The sequence below is a fragment of the Antennarius striatus genome, chromosome 1 (assembly GCF_040054535.1).
Source record: "Antennarius striatus isolate MH-2024 chromosome 1, ASM4005453v1, whole genome shotgun sequence".
Lineage (NCBI taxonomy): Eukaryota > Metazoa > Chordata > Actinopteri > Lophiiformes > Antennariidae > Antennarius > Antennarius striatus.
Window position 1 is genome coordinate 12451959 of NC_090776.1, and position 16980 is coordinate 12468938.

The window sequence follows — 16980 nt, forward strand, 5'->3', positions numbered from 1 at the left end:
TACTGTATAGATTAGGGCTGTCAATTTAACGCGATAATTAGATTAATTAATTATGCTGCAAATTAACGCACTATAAAAATTAACGCATATAATCGTGAGCGGCAAGTCAAAGCGCAAACATTTTAAATTTGGCCCATTGAGGGACCCGTAGGCTGCAGTGATGTCACTTCCTACCTGCGCCACTAGTCGAAAGCAGACTGACTGACACCAGAGATGGACGCGACACAGGAGAGCGAGGCAAGCCCACTCAGACCTTTGGGTGGAAAGTTTATTTCTAAAAAGAACAAAGACGGGACTATCAACAAAAATGCTGTGATTTGTACCTTTTGTAAAAGAATTTTCATATCACCGAAGCAGCTCCAGCCTAACGTATCATTTAAATGCAAAACATATCAAGGACACAGAGTTGTCACAGAGGCATGTTATACTATTCATTTTGAATTGCTGTATTGAGTCAGTATTAGTATTGATTGATTAGTATAGTTTGATTGTGCCTATTTGAGACTCCGCCTTATGTGGCGGGAGCGGTGTATGGGGTGGTGAGGAATACCAGACTTAAGGTGTCGACAACAACAAATTTTTATTAACAAAAGAATTAAAATAATTAATACAAGACGTGGCACACACCAGTTATGCAGTACTATAAAATGAGCACTCGGGTCGAAAGTAAATAAGGAGGGCTGCGGCTCCGGGCTTACCAAGCGGCAGGGACAAGCAAAATCAAACGAATCACCCAGTGACACTGCACACACTCAAACCACAAAAAAAAGGGGATCGTGAAGAACGCGCCACCACCAAGGACAAAACTGCCGCTGTCAGCCCACAGCACCTAACAGAAAAGAAGAAACAATTAATACATGCCCAAGAACAGCACAAACTGGTGTGGACTAAATAATGATTTACATGATTTAAATAAACAAATTCAATAAACTAATGGTAGATGACGAAAATGTAACAGTGTAGAAAAATATCACAATACAATCAAAGTATAATAAACTGAATGTTGAATGGTCACAGAGATAAAGAAACAGACTTAAAATGTAAAGTGGTGTTCACTGGGCGTGGGCGACCATGCAGGCCCTAAAGCCGCCTGTGAACCAACCACACCTTGAAATCAGGGCGAGAAGCCGCCGACTAAAACTCAGTCCGCTCTCTGCTCACTGACTGAAATGAAACAAAATTAGCAGAACATGGCAACAAAATACGAAATAACAATTAAACTAAGAATGAATTAACCAAATAAGAACAGAACCAAAATAAAGAACCAAATGGAGAGGAACAAAAAAAAGGAAACTCAAAGAACCAAATAATCCAAAATTAAATGTACTATACTTCGAACAATTTGATTAAGAGCCGGTATAAGAGAAAACCTGTATGAAAGGGCCAGGACTAAGAGAGCCAGTATAAAAGGGCCAGGACTAAGAGAGAGAGAGAGAGACAGGATAGCAGCGTGGCCCAAGGAGTAGTGGTCTGTGGTGTCCTTAATGGTCGGAGCGCCGCAAGCACAGCACACCCCAGGCAACCGGAGGATGCGTGTCCCAAAACACGCCTGGAGTACACAGCCAGAGCGGGCAGGTAGACAAATGCACACAGCAGGGCTCCAAACAGGTCAGCCCCTCCCCCTTGGCCCCCGACAGCCAGCCACACTGGGCGAGAAGATTGTGTACATAGATGGCGGCCACACAACGGGTTCACGCCACGCCAAATGGGAAGCTGTCTGATGAACGGAGCTGCCGATGCCACGCCAAACAAATTGCGGCCACGTCGAGCCACAGCCACCACGGGAGCGCATGAGGAGCGGGAGAGAGAGTGGGCGCGACCACACGCACCTGAATATAACGGTGCGCATAGCACCACACCCTGATTAGTGCGCCACAGCTGTGCGTAAAAGCTGGCACAGTGCCAAATAGTGACGAGGAGGGAAACAGCCTCTGGCTACACTTATTTTATTTCTGAATTTTATTTATTTTATTTAACTGTATTTGTATTGCCTTTTTGGGAAATGCACCTGACCTAATTAGTTTGCTGATGTGATTTATAAAGCACACGTAACCAATAAAAATGTAGATTTCAAATCTTCTCTTCTTGGTGTATTCTATTGATTAGTCATGCACTACAATTTTGTATTGTCCTAGAATTCAAATTCTTTACTTGGGGGCCTTTATCAGGTATGAGATTAAAATGCCATTAATTAGATTATTTAATTACAAATCCTGTAATTAATTACATTAATTTTTTTAATCACCTGACAGCACCAGTATAGATATTTTAACTGTTACATAACATGTGCACACGCACACATACACACACATGCTCGCTCTCTCAATTTCTCTTTCTGTCTCGCTCTGAAAATTAAAAATATGAAGAAAAATATTAGAAAGTTGTGTTGGGTATGACAATTCTTATTCATGCATATTTTGTAGTTCATAATTTCCTATTGCCTGCATTGTATTCATTACTGTAGTTCATGTACTGAGTTCATAAAAAACTTGTTCTGTGAAGAGTTCTCTAACTTTTGTGATCAGAAACATTGATTTGACTCCCAATTCTAAGGTTGTTCTGTCCGCCCTCCAGAGTGTGGGTCCCGCCCAGAGTTTCTTCCTCAATGAGGGAGTTTTTAATCCACTGTCGCTTATGCTTGCTCTGGAGAGTTCTGTTGGGTTTCACCATGACAAACCTACTGTATTTGGGATAGGATAGGATGGTCCCAAGCCCAGATAAATACAGAGGGTTGCGTCAGGAAGGGCATCCGGCGTAAAACTTTTGCCAAATCAAAGACGCGAATCAAACCTATGATTTCCATTCCGGATCGGTCGAGGCCTGGGTTAACAATGACCGCCATCGGCGCTGTTGACCTACAGAGCACCGGTGGAAATTGCATTACTGTTGTTGTCGAAGGAAGGAAAGTAGATAAGGAGACTTGGTGGTGGAATTAGGAGGTACAGGAGTGTATACAGAGAAAGAGGTTTAGTTAAAAAGAAGTGGGACACTGAGAGGACTGAGGAGAGTAGACAGGAGTACAGGGAGATGCAGCGTAAGGTGAAGGTAGAGGTAGCAAAGGCCAAACAAGAAGCTTATGATGACTTGTATGCTAGGTTGGACAGTAAGGAGGGAGAGACTGATCTATACGGGTTGGCAAGACAGATAGAGATGGGAAGGACGTGCAGCAGGTTAGGGTGATTAAGGATAGGGATGGAAGTCTATTGACAGGTGCCAGTAGTGTGATGGGAAGATGGGAAAGAGTACTTTGAAGAGTTGATGAACGTAGAAAATGAGAGAGAACAAAGACTAGAAGAGGTGACTGTTGTGGACCAGGAAGTAGCAAAGATTAGTCAGGATGAAGTGAGGAGGGCACTGAAGAGGATGAAGAGTGGAAAGGCAGTCGGTCCTGATTGTATACCTGTAGAGGTTTGGAAGTGTCTAGGAGAGGTGGCAGTAGAGTTTCTGACTGGGTTGTTCAACAGGATCTTGGATAGTGAGAAGATGCCTAAGGAATGGAGGAGAAGTGTACTGGTGCCCATTTTTAAGAACAAGGGAGACAGAGTTGTGGCAACTACAGAGAATAAAGCTGATGAGCCATACAATGAAGTTATGGGGAAGAGTAGTGGAAGCTAGACTAAGGGCAGAAGTGAGCATTTGTGAGCAGCAGTATGGTTTCATGCCAAAAAAGAGTACTACAGATGTAGTATTTGCTTTGAGGATGTTGATAGAAAAGTACAGAGAACACCAAATGGAGCTGCATTGTGTTTTTGTAGATCTGGAGAAAGCTTATGACAGGGTGCCCAGAGAGGAACTGTGGTATTGTATGAGGAAGTCTGGAGTGGCAGAGAAGTATGTTAGAGCGGTGCAGGACATGTATGAGGACTGTAAGACAGTGGTGAGGTGTGCTGTAGGTGTGACAGAGGAGTTCAAGGTGGAGGTGGGACTGCATCAGGGATCAGCTCTGAGCCCCTTCTTGTTCGCTATGGTGATGGACAGGCTGATAGACGAGGTTAGACAGGAATCTCCATGGACTATGATGTTTGCAGATGACATTGTGATCTGTAGTGAGAGCAGGGAAGAGGTGAACGAGAAGCTAGAGAGGTGGAGGTTTGTCCTAGAAAGGAGAGGAATGAAGGTTAGCCGCAGTAAGACAGAGTACATGTGTGTGAATGAGAGGGACCCAAGTGGAAGAGCGAGGTTACAGGGAGAAGAGATCAAGAAGGTGGAGGATTTTAAGTACTTAGGGTCAACAGTCCAGAGCAATGGAGAGTGTAGAAAAGAGGTGAAGAAGCGTGTACAGGCAAGATGGAACGGGTGGAGGAAAGTGTCAGGTGTGATGTGTGATAGAAGAGTTTCAGCTAAAATGAAAGGAAAGGTGTACAAAACTGTGGTGAGACCAGCGATGTTGTTTGGTCTAGAGACAGTGTCACTGAGGAAAAGACAGGAGACAGAGCTGGAGGTAGCAGAGATGAAGATGCTGAGGTTCTCTCTGGGAGTGACCAGGAAGGATAGGATCAGGAATGAGTACATCAGAGGGACAGCACATGTTAGAGGTTTTGGAGATAAAGTCAGAGAGGCCAGACTGAGATGGTTTGGACATGTCCAGAGGAGAGATAGTGAATATATTGGTAGAAGGATGCTGAGTTTTGAACTGCCAGGCAGGAGGTCTAGAGGAAGACCAAAGAGGAGGTTTGTGGATGTAGTGAAAGAGGACATTAAGGTAGTTGGTGTGAGAGAAGAGGATGCAGAGGATAAGGCTAGATGGAGGCAATTGATACGCTGTGGCGACCCCTGAAGGGAAAAGCTGAAAGGAAAAGAAGAAGAAGAGGATGGCGGTGCGTGCACACGCAGTGCCATCCTCTCACCCCTACTAGAGCGGTTCTTTCATGTTTTTTTTACTGCCTGTGGGTCTTAGAGGACTGTAATTTCATTTCTGCTGTGTGTTGTGCATATACAGTATGGGAAATTTGACAATAAAGTTGATCATGACTAAGAAAAAAAGATCATAGATCAAAGATTAAAGCTAGTGCTCTGACCTACTGTCATAGATTAAAACACTAGATTTGATTTATGGTCTTAAACTGGCTTTCTCCCTCGTCTTTCTATCTCATCCGATTTCTGAATACACAAAAGTTAAAATTTGACCTTGACCTACTTTTCTCAAGGTTGAGGTCATCATCTCATTTTCATCCCCTTTGCTGCCCACGTAATGTGCTTTTTGTTTCACTTTCTACCTGCAATGGTTGCGAAGATATTTAGTGGACAAATGAACAAACAAACAAACAAACGGACGGATGGACGGACAGATGTGACAAACACTGACAATTACAATACATCACTGCTTTGAAGCGGAATGTTATATATCAACTTTTGAACAATCCATATCAGCTTCAAACTTGAAATAATGTACTGATTTAAGCCCCAGGATTTGCAGTAGCTCCTTCTCTCTCTCTCCTCTTCGCTGTCACACCTGGGTCCCACCTACCTGGGCATGGCTACTCCTGGCAGCAGAGCAGCACACCTGTCGTCCATTTTCTGATTTCCAGACCTTCACGAGGACCAGCTTCCCACCATTCATCGCCAGTTCGTTTTTAATTTTTAATTTAATTTAATATACTGTTTTGATCCCCAAAGGGAAACTAAGAATGCACACTCTAGCTAATGATTCAAACACATGCAAATATATATTAGTGTGTACAGGCCCCTGTAGCACACACACACATACACAAGGGGGCCTGTAGGCATGCAAGGGAGGTAGAGGAATTAGAGGAATTATTGTCAGCGAAAGACAGAGTTGTCATCGGAAAGATTGTCGCCACTATCACTATCATCACTTGCCTTGTGTTGTTTGCCAATGCCACTACCACTAGCTCTTACTTTATAATCCATGATAAACGGTAAAGTATACAAGAGGGTACAAAACCAGACGCACTGAGATGTTCACAGAGATGCATAGTGTACAAGAACATCCATGTGGTGCCTGTTGAATGAAAAAAAACTCATTGTTACTCGTGACACTTTAAGATATTGTGTGTGTCATCTTGTGCGTACGTGTTTCATACCTGATTTTGGGTATGTGGCTATAATGATATCCATGTCCTGAAACTGAAATGTTTCAGCACGTTCCAAGGATTCCTGGGCGTCAAGGAGTCCAGGAAACGTAAAACCATGAAACGTCTCCATGACGTCTGCCTTGACTTTTTCTGTCATTGATGAATCTTGTATTGTGCTTGTATCTGCCATTCTTTTTATGTCGTCTTGATAGGCTTTCCTGATGTGTTGATCTATCTGTTACTCTGTCCATATGATGAAAGTCTGTTTTGTAGCTGAACTAATATAACAGATTTCAAATGAACCTTTCAGTCAGGGGTGTTTTCTGCCATACTTGTTGATGTCGAAATCTGGACGTCACTTGGCAAAGAAATTTAAAGGAACAAGATACCCGATTTTTTTAAAATGGATCTTAAATATTTTCTTTTTGTGTAAAATCCTCCATACAGAAAGATTCTATTTCAGTCACATAACTCATTTAGTCTTTAGTCTTCATTTAGTCTTCAATTTTATGTGAAAAGTAAGAAGGAAACAGGGAATGAGGCACAAATGATGACATTTAAGGAAAGACAGAAAAAGTGAATCTTGATAAATGTAAAACATTACAGAATGCTACAAAGACTCCTGAGGGGGAAGGAGTCCAAGAAACATAATGTGACGAAACTTCTCCATGACATCTACCCCTGGTTTTTAGATTCATTGATAAATCTGGAAGTGCGCTTGTATGTCATTCTTTTAAAGTTGTCTTGATTTGCTTTCCTGATGTGTTTATCTGTTGCTCTGTCTGTATGATAAAAGTCCAGTTTGCAGATGAACTAATATGAAAGAATGCAAATGGCACTCTTAAGTATCAGTCAGTTGGTGTTTCCTGCCACACTTGCCAATGATGATATCAGAATCTGGGCGTTGCCTGGCATAAAGTTTAAAGGAAAGGAACACTCAAAATTTATTGAGCTTCAATATTTTCTTGTAGTGCAAAATGATCCACACAAATAGATTCCATTTCAGTCAGATAACTTGTTTCAAAACATTTATTGGTATTACAACAGCAGGACATATTTGAATATGGCATTTCTACTCCGCATTTGTTTTTCTCAGATAATTTTGAGGGACATTTTATCTGGTGACCTGTTACCTCTGCTGAAAACCCATCTCTTATATCATTCAGGCGTATAAGAGATGACATGTTTTTGCTTTGCTTCTGGTATCTCCTCTATATCTTAAACTTCCCAGACAATTCTGAGGGCCAATCCTTCATCTTGGACTCACAGATGCGTTTGAAGTTTTCATTCTGCTCCTCTGTGAACATATTTTTCCAATCTTCAGTCTTACCTGACATAGAGGAGAGGAAAAGGGAGTGAGGCACAAACAAAGACTTTCAAGCAAAGGTAGAAAAAGTGAACAGTCAAAAGAGTACATTTGTCTTTATTCATCTTAAATTTATTTGTTATTTCTCTGCGTTGAATTAAGTCAACATGACTTGTAGGAAACGCTTGAAGATGTGTTGCCCCTCTTTCAAGAAGTTCCTTTAGTTCTGAACCGCTGGTGAAGGTCCTCTGGTGACTTGAACAATTATCCAGTTGGGGTATGTAAATGTTTTTACTGTGTTCTGTTTGTGTTTCTTCTCCTTCCCATCTGGTGGTGAGGGTACATTGTGGGCTGGTCTAGGATCATGATGACTCTTACTTCATGAGGCAAAGGGTGCTGGGAGTCAAACTGTGGATAATAGTCTGTGTGAGGGTGGTTTCCTGTACACTTTCATCATGAGGGTCCAATTTCAACCAATTCGCTCCGAAAAGTTCATTAAATCTTCTCATTTTGGACTCAACAACCTCCACGACTCCCACTTGATTACATATCAGCCATTCAAAGCTGAGGAAGCCTCTTGAATGAGAGGTGGAAAATGTTTAAATGTTTAAACGAATCAACTTAACACTTTGAATGCGGCAACTGATTGACTATAAAGAAAAGATCATGAGAGGACCATGGTGTGTGTTGTGATGAAAATAGTGCCAATTGTGCAAACAGAACCCCACCTTTTCTCATGAATGAGCCTTTGCTGTGTTCCATTATGCATTCGGGGAGCAGGGTGTAGTTCACCATATTGTTTTCCTTCATGACACTGAAGCTGCTGTGTTTGACACAACTGTTGACCTCGTCCTCTTCTAGGGGACATTGTAGGAAAGAGCTCAGCCTCTTGATGGAACTATGAGGGTCCTGGCAGACGAAGACAGTCATCATCATTAAAATCTTGACAAATCATCAGGAATTAAAATTTCTATTTCCTTACCACGACGACTGTTACAAGTGAGCAAAGTCTTTTAGTCAGGTATAAAAAAGACATGCCTGTAAAAATGACTGCTAATGGTCCTTGTGAGTGTAGAAAAACATAAAGCGTAATTTACTAAAAATATTAATCGATATTTAGAATGTAAAATGAATAATTAATTACAGTATTTTCTGCATCTTTAATGAATTGTTTATTTTATAATTTATTTCATATGTAAGGTGCACCAGATTATAAGGCGCATATAATAAAAAAATTAAAATAGATTTAAGAAACTAGTGGCAGTATTTGTGCTATCCGTCCACTAGATAGAGCATTCATGACTGTGAGTACCTTGAGGCCCCGTCCACACGATGACAGATTTTTTTAAAAACGGAACTTTTTAAAAACGGAACTTTCTAAAAACGCATCAAAAACGATTCGCGTCCACACGACAGCGTTTTAAAAAAAATCTCCGTCCACACGTAAACACACCAGCATGTTTTCGAAGACGGCTATAAGCATGCCAAACCATGTGGAGGCAGTATTGATTCAAATATTATGCAATAGGAATCCTCCGTGTTTTGTTGTCACAACACACGGGTCCATAAATATGACGTCACACAGGTTTTCGTCGCAGGCAAGACGTCAGCATTGTTAAAAAGTCGCGGATACGCCGTCCACACGACAACGCAGACCTAGCGTTTTTTAAAAATCCACCTCGGCCAGCGTTTTTAAAAAGTTGCGTTTTCGTTCCGGATATCTGTGTTGTCGTGTGGACGGCAGGCGTAAACGCAACAGAAAAGTTGTGTTTTCAAAAAATCCGTCATCGTGTGGACGGGGCCTGACTCAGCTGTGAACGGCCCCTATTGTTATGTCAATTAGGCCATTCTGAGCATCATCATGGAAACCTGATCACTAGATCACTTTGCCATCTCAGGATTTTTTGAAAATGCCACTTTTCTGTTGCGTTTACGCCTTCCGCCCACAAGACAATGCAGATATCCGGAACGAAAACGCAGCTTTTTAAAAACGCTGATGTCTTGCCTGCGACGAAAACCGCTGTGACTCATATTTATGGGCCCGTGCGTTGTGACAACAAAACACGGAGGATTATTATTGGATAAAATTTGACTCAATACTGCCACCACATGGTTTGGCATGCTTATAGCCGTCTTTGAAAACACACTGCTGTTATGTGGACGCAAATCGTTTTTGATGCGTTTTTAAAAAGTTGCGTTTTTAAAAAAATCCGTCATCGTGTGGAAGGGGCCTTAGAAAGAAGTCAACACACATATTAAAAAACCTGACATTAAAAACTGGTTAAATTCATTACGAGTGGACCACTCAGTTCAAACAGGGTGGATTATTTCCTGATCTGAAGTTCGAAGCAGATATTTAAGCTCCGACTTTCGTCTTCAATCATTAATTAAATCTTGTTTCAGTCAATTGGTAGTCCAGTCGGAGGTGAGGTGCAGCTATTTGCTGCTGTGTGTCCTAAACAACTTTAAACCAGTTTTTAATGTCAGGCTGCTAATTTACTGGCAAATGCGGCGCTGTTTTACTCCTAGAACGGACTTTAACGTCGGTGTCTCACCGCTGTGAAACTTACAGCACGTCGTTGCCAGACAACCGCCCCCACCACCACACACACACACAAACACACAAACACACAGACACACACACACACACACACACACACACACACACACACACACACACACACACACACACACACACACACACACACACACACACACAATGACGTGTTGTTTCAGGTATCAACTACATTTGTAAATCAATTGCAGCACACCCGTTGGCACCTTTGTCTAGCAGTGACTCTAATCTTGAAATTTCAGAAAAGGCTGGAAGCTCAGCTTTGAGGGTCTTTCATTCACCTTTATGCCAGTTTCTCCGTGTGTTTCCACAGACTAATAGAATGGACCGTCACTAGAATCCAGATGACAGCACAATAGCATTTTTTAGACCAATTAAGTTTAAAGTGGGTTATTTCCAGCGCCACAGTAGATGGGAAATACTGAGATCAGTCAATCATTCAAACTTTATTGATAGAGTTATTGAAAATTCACTGTTTTGCTATGTTATCGTATCCAGGCACCGGTGCTCTGAGCAGACTGCTCTGCAATCAGACAGCAGGTCAGTGAGAGCGGCACTTCGGTGACGCCCCTTGACTACCGTTGTTAGGGGCGTAGTACGGCCTGAATACCTTTTGAGGGTGCCTCCTGGTGGCCGAGTGCGGCATGACTGCCGGCCAGACTGCCGGCTTTTTTTCAGCGATCTTTGTTTCTAACCAATACTGATATTAATATTAATCCATATATAAGGCGCATCGGATTATAACGTGCACTATGGGATTATGGGAAATTTTAGGCTTTTAGGTGCGCTTTATAGTGCGGAAAATACTGTAACTCTCTTCTTACCAGCCACAACTCTTCATAGGTGATGTGAATCAGATTGATCGCTGTCTGACTTGTCCAGCCTTTAACATGGTCAAACCAGGATCCTGCCATCACTAAATAGTTTGCATGAAAAGATAGTGAATTGGTCACTTTCTCAGATTACACTTTATCTGCAGAGTTGACATCAGATTTTTTACACTCCTTTACTCACCTTTACCCTCCAGGAATTGATGTAAAAACTCTTGAAATTTGGCGAAGCTGGGAAGGAATGTAGCGACATTACCAAAATGGTAGGATGATACTGTCACATCTTTAGGGTTTCTGCTGACGTAAATTACCTGTGACAGAACACATAGTTTATTTTTCTATATATCTCTAACCTTATCAGTTAACATATATAATAATACTGATCTTCTACATTAAACTAACATTGACCTACACATTAGTCAAGAATGGTTTTTGTTTCTCTGCACATCAATTTCACCTTGGCTTTTGATCCCTGTAGAGTGGAACTCAGCAGCTGATAAGGCAGGTGAGTGGTTAAGATTCGTGGTGTGGAAGAAAAGGCCTTCAGTGCTAAATCAAGATAAATATGTTCCAGCCATGGAGCCCGAACCCAGTTTGGGTTCATTTGGGTTGAGTTTGGGTCCCCTCTGCTGGTTATAAGTGTTACAATTTGTTGCATCCAGGTGGTGCCTGTCAGTAAACAAAAAAGAGAAGCATTTGTGACTCTAAATTCACAGCATTCATTTACACAACAGAACCATAAAAGTCTTTTGAAAATAATTTGACCAGAAAATAAAAACCGGGCTGAACATTACGTATAAATAGAATTGGGTCATATATCAGCAGTGCCATTCAGCAATTTTCTTTGGTTATTTCAGATTTAGGGTAGCATTTTCTCCTGATAATTTTTTTACTTCTTTCATACCTGACTTTGGGTACGTAGCTATGATGATATCTGTGTCCTGAAATGGAAATGTTACAGCCCGTTGCAAGGAGTCCTGGGTGTGAAGGAGTCCAGGAAACATAATACCATAAAATATCTCTGTGACATCCACTCTTGCACTATCGTACAACGATACGCCTAAAGGTTTGCTTGCCTCCGCCATTATTTTAGCGTCCTCCTAATTTGTTTTCTGGATCTGTCGATCGTTCTCTTGATCTGGTCATATGACGAATATTCACGTTGGAGATCAACAAAAAATTCAAAATGCAAATTAAGCTCTTACGTGTCAGTCATGAGGTGTTTCTTACACATTTAAATAGAACTGTCAGCAGTGTCACCAATTTTCTTTGTTATTTAACAATTAGGGTACCATTTATCCTGATATGTTTGTACTTGTTGCATATCTGACTGGGATGGGATGACATCGATGCCCTGAAATTGAAATGTTACAACACGTTGCAAGAATTTCTGGGTGTGAAGGAGTAAAGGATAATTAATAACAGAAATTACAGAGGCTCATCTCTTTAAATGCTTTTAAAACAATAGTTAAAGGTAGGGCAGATGCTGAAACATGCAACTGTTTTTCCCCATAGCCTTTAGCACAAATCATTTGTTGTTGTTGTTGTTGTTGTTGTTGTTGTTTTTATTGTTGTCTATTTTATACTGTACATCTCTTGTCTGTAAAATGTTGTAATTTGTCTGTATCTGTAATGGACTGATGTGTGTCTGAAAATTTTTCTTTGTCTTCTTGGCCCAGGTCCCTCTTGAAAAAGAAATTCTTCATCTCAATGAGGCTAACCTGGATAAATAAAGGTTAGATACAATAAAATACAATAAACTATCCAGTCACATCCAATCTTCCATGACACTGATGAATGCATAAATTCAACAAACTCTGCCTTTGTTTCTACATCCTCTTGACTTCTTTTCCTGATCTGTTCAATGTTGTCTTACTCTGTCTGTATGATAACTATACAGGTTGCAGATGAACCAATAATAGGGAGTGAAAACTCTTATGTTTAAGTCAGTGGGTCTTTCTTGTCAAGCTTGACTCTGGCACAAAAGCTTAAAGGAGGAGAACACTGTGTTTTCAAGAATCTCATTTGATATCAGGATTTGTTTTACAAAGATGTGTTGTAGAATATAAAGTAGTACTAATCTTTTATTTGTCTTATTTATTTACTCTCACTGCAAAGAGATTAATGTGTGCCAATGGCAAGGACTGGTCAGTCTGGTTTTCGCTCCCTCCTTCCTCCATGCTGTTCAACAGTCCTTTTCTAGTATTGATACAAGTTGTACCTTGTTTAATGCAGCTGTGCTGATATATCGGATGTCTGTGTAATTTAATTACAACATTTACATTCGCACAAAAAGACAACAGTGACCAAAACAATCGTTATTTAAGAGAATTCCCCACAACAAGCTCAAGTCAGACTAAAAAGAAGCTTTTACGTTGGTTTGTATTGAAATGTGTGCTGTATTATATAATATTACACATCACAGTATGCACGTATTACATATTACATAATAGGGTAAAGGACTATAACTGGATAATTGTTTCTAGTTGCTGAAGGGTATCCACAATGGAATTGACTAGGGAATCTGCATTAAAATGACATTGTAAAAAAAAGTGCAGCGATGCTGTTTATTAAAGCTTTCACTTGATTCATTTTCCTTTCATATAATCAAGTTTTATTATGATAGTTGAAACTCTTATCATATTTGTCCATTCTTTAGCCAGAAAACTTTCGTTTGGACACATGAATTCATCTTCCACGTAGTCCTGGACATTGTGTGAAGGCATGAAATACGCAATCATGAAAATCACCTCATGCTCAGACACATTAATGAAAGAAGAAAGAAAGACACTTCACAATACTCAATTCTCTGAGGGGCCCTGAACATGTCACCATCAGTCCTCAACTACAATTCTCCAGACATGATTCAAGGTTGAAATGAGTAAGACTTTATGACCTGCATTTTAGCATCATCTACATGATGCAACATTAATTCTAATTTTAGCTTTGCTCTTCATGTTTTTTTCTAGATGTTAAACTTCCCATACAATTTCTGAGGACCAGTCATTCATCTTGGACTCATAGATGCTTTTGAAGTATTGATTCTGCTCCTCTGTGAACATGTTCTTCCAGTCGCCAATCTTACCTGGAACATAGGAATGGAGCAGTGAGAGAGGCACAAATTAAAACAAAGGCAGAATATGAGCATAGTGAAAAAACTTAAGAAATTAATTTCAGTATATACATGTGTAGTTAAAAGAGCTTTTATATTCTTGTTCATGTATCTCATTTCGGAGAGGCCAAACTTGTGGGCGGAGCCTCATCTCCACACCTGTTGTTCCTCTCAGCTCCTGTGCTTGAGGCTGAGGAGCCTGAGGCTTTTTATTCCAGTTTCTCGTTTGGTTCCGTGCCAGATCATTTTGAAACTCTGCCTACATCTTGTTTTGTATCTTTCCCTGTGTCTCTTGTTTTTGATTTCTGATTAAACTATGGATGAAAGCTTTTCCACCCGTGTCCAGCAGTTGGGTCCTAATCCTGCTCTCCGTGACAGTGTCAATAGCTTGGTCCTACATTTACTGTGTATGAGGTAGCCTTGGGCAAGATATTGAAGCCCAAATTATGGACATTTCCTGACTATTGAACTAAGAAGAAATTGGGTCCCATTACTTGGAGAGAAGAGGATCATGCCAAGAGAATCGTTTTTTCCAAGAAACTCTTCAAAGACACGACCTGCTTCTCCAGGGTCAAACGTGAGAGTTGGCAAAAAGATGCACAACTCTGTTAATGCTCTTAACAGAGTTAATGCTCTTGTTGTGGACATTCCCTAGACACACAGGACGTGCTCCATGGTGCAAAGAAAATTGTGCAAAGCCCAACATTTGCTCAATTGAGGTTAGGTATCACAGCAAGACACCAGAATTTGTGAAGAAAGTGAACTCACCTTGTTTATGTAATCTTTAGCAGCTAAACACACAATGTGATGTGGGTTTGGGTTTAGGTAACAATAGGGGTGTTAAGTGTTTTTCCAGAGGCAGTAGCCTAACTATTAACTAGAAGTTGCGACTATCCATCTTCAGCAAATGTGCTCTTAGCAATGTGATGAGCATGATGTCACATGCTACATGTGCCATACCAGGTTAATGGACCAAAAGATATTTCTTTTCTGGAGACTCCAGAATAGGAAATATTCTGGCTGAATCCATTGTCTGGGTTGTGTCAAAGATGATGTCTCTAGAGTCTACGTTTTTCTGAGTTGTTGCTATGACGACCTGTTACATTGAAGTGGTACCATCCAGAAAAGTGCCCGATAGCGTACTCAAGCAATACCACAGAGTAGAAAGACAAATTTCTTCTTTTGCATCAAGCAGTTTCCAATGTTCCCAACTGAACCCACCTTTTCTCATGAATGAGCCTTTGCTGTGGTTCATTACATGTTCAGGGAGCAGAGTAGAGTTCGCCATCTTGTTTTCCTTCATGGCTCTGAAGCTACTGTGTTTGACACAATTGTTGACCTCATTCTCCTCTAGAGGACAATGTAGGAAAGAACTCATCCTCTTAATGGCATCATGAGGGTCCTGACAGATGATAAACAGTCATGATCATTAAAACCATCAGGAATATAAATTGGGATATCTGTCTGCGTTAACTGTTGCAAGTGAACAATGTCTTGAAGGGAAGCACCATGAAGACACACCTACAAAATATGTGCTTACGGTCCTTGTGATTGTACAAGATATATAGAAAGTAGACATTCATGGATGCATTTTATACAAAAGAGGTCAATAAATTCTCCTTTACCTGCCACAACTCTTCATAGGTAATGGTGAAGAGGTTGTTCATCGTTGTTGTTTGACTAGTCCAGTCTTTAACATGGTCAAACCAGGATCCGTAGGGAACTAGTGTTAATAAAATTATAAAATAATTAACTATCCATTTGCTCTGATAATACTTTTAAATGCAGAGTTGAGTAATTTATCACTCATTAACTCACCTTTACCCTCCAGGAACTGATGTAAAAACTCTTGAAATGTGGTGAAACTGGGAAAGAATTCAGCCATTTTGCAGAAATGGTAGTAGGATACTGCCACATCTTTTGGGTTTCTGCTCACATAAATGACCTGTGATGGGACACAGATCAACAATTTCACAATGTGTTTTCTATGCTATTGATACATTGGACTAAACAAAACTAAAAGAGCTTCTGATTTTATGTGAATGCATAACATGAACAATCAGCTTCCATCTGAATCTAGTTTCCTTGAGTTTTAACAAAGAGGTCCAGAGAGGGATCTTCTCCCCACTAGACTGAATATGTATTGGTGTCACTGCCTATATCACCTCAACTTAGTCTTACTTGACGTAACAAACTTATATCCAGCTACTATATGTTGGCCAGGACTGATTTGTGTTTCTCTACAGACAGATTATATCCGTGGTCAAACCAATTCAAACATGTAAATTTCACCTTGACTTTTGATCCCTGTAGGGCAGAGCTCAGCAGCTGATAAGGGAAGTGAGTGGTTAAGATTCGTGGGGTGGAAGAAGAGGCCTTCAATGCGTCTTCAAGATAAATGTGCTCCAGCCATGGAGCCCGAACCCAGTTTGGGACCGTTTCGCTTAAGTGTGGGTCCCCTCTTCTGGTTATAAGTGTCACAATTTCTTGCGTCCAGGTGGTGCCTGTTGAAAAAAGACAAAAACAAGTATTGATGACACTGACTTTCAACAAAACGCTACTTTTGAATGGTAAATTATTAAATATAACAGCAGGTCTCATCATTACTTATTTAATATAATGGAGTACTTTACTGTATCTTCCATGTTATACTTGAAGACACCAGAAGTGTCATTTATTCTGATGTTTGTCCTTTCTTTTATACCTGACTTTGGGTATGTGGCTATGATGATATCCGTGTCCTGAAACTGAAATGTTACAGCCCGTTGCAGGGATTCCTGGGTGTGAACAAGTCCAGGAAAAATAATACCACAATACGTCTCCATGACGTCCATCCTGGCTTTTTCAAGCATTGATAAACCTACAATTTCTCCTGTCTCTGACATTGTTTTAGCGTCCTCTTTTTAATTTAGTTTTCCTAATCTGTTTCTGTATCGTGTCCTCTTCTGGGATCCAGGTTGACTATTAACTACTATAACATGGAATACAAATAGAAGTCTTACACGTAACTCAGTGGGTGTTTCTTGCCAACCTGACCAAAGGATGACGATCAGGATCAAAACTTTAAAGGAACAGAGCACTGTATATTTTTAATGATCTAATTAAATTTCAGATTTTTCTAC

At 40.6% G+C, this 16980-nt stretch overlaps 2 protein-coding genes and 1 long non-coding RNA gene across 3 annotated transcripts; all 3 read right to left on the reverse strand.

Annotated features, from left to right (window-relative positions):
- Positions 1–265: 265 nt before the first annotated feature.
- Positions 266–6281, reverse strand: LOC137600475 (uncharacterized). Its single transcript, XR_011036945.1, has 3 exons — positions 6045–6281; positions 5821–5962; positions 266–829 (listed from the first exon to the last, which is right to left on the reverse strand). It is a non-coding gene; the product is annotated as an uncharacterized lncRNA (long non-coding RNA).
- A 965-nt stretch (positions 6282–7246) lies between these two features.
- On the reverse strand, positions 7247–11831 carry LOC137592069 (sulfotransferase 2B1-like). Its single transcript, XM_068309997.1, has 6 exons — positions 11651–11831; positions 11204–11415; positions 10931–11057; positions 10741–10832; positions 8070–8250; positions 7247–7365 (listed from the first exon to the last, which is right to left on the reverse strand). Exons 1-6 carry the CDS (start codon positions 11829–11831, stop codon positions 7247–7249), a joined length of 912 nt encoding a protein of 303 aa, XP_068166098.1.
- Positions 11832–13016: 1185 nt separating this feature from the next.
- Positions 13017–16821, reverse strand: sult5a1 (sulfotransferase family 5A, member 1). The gene is made up of 6 exons (XM_068318735.1): positions 16563–16821; positions 16151–16362; positions 15677–15803; positions 15484–15581; positions 15080–15260; positions 13017–13831 (listed from the first exon to the last, which is right to left on the reverse strand). The coding sequence occupies exons 1-6, from the start codon at positions 16741–16743 to the stop codon at positions 13719–13721; spliced, it is 912 nt and encodes a 303-aa protein (XP_068174836.1). The 5' UTR covers positions 16744–16821; the 3' UTR covers positions 13017–13718.
- Positions 16822–16980: the final 159 nt, after the last annotated feature.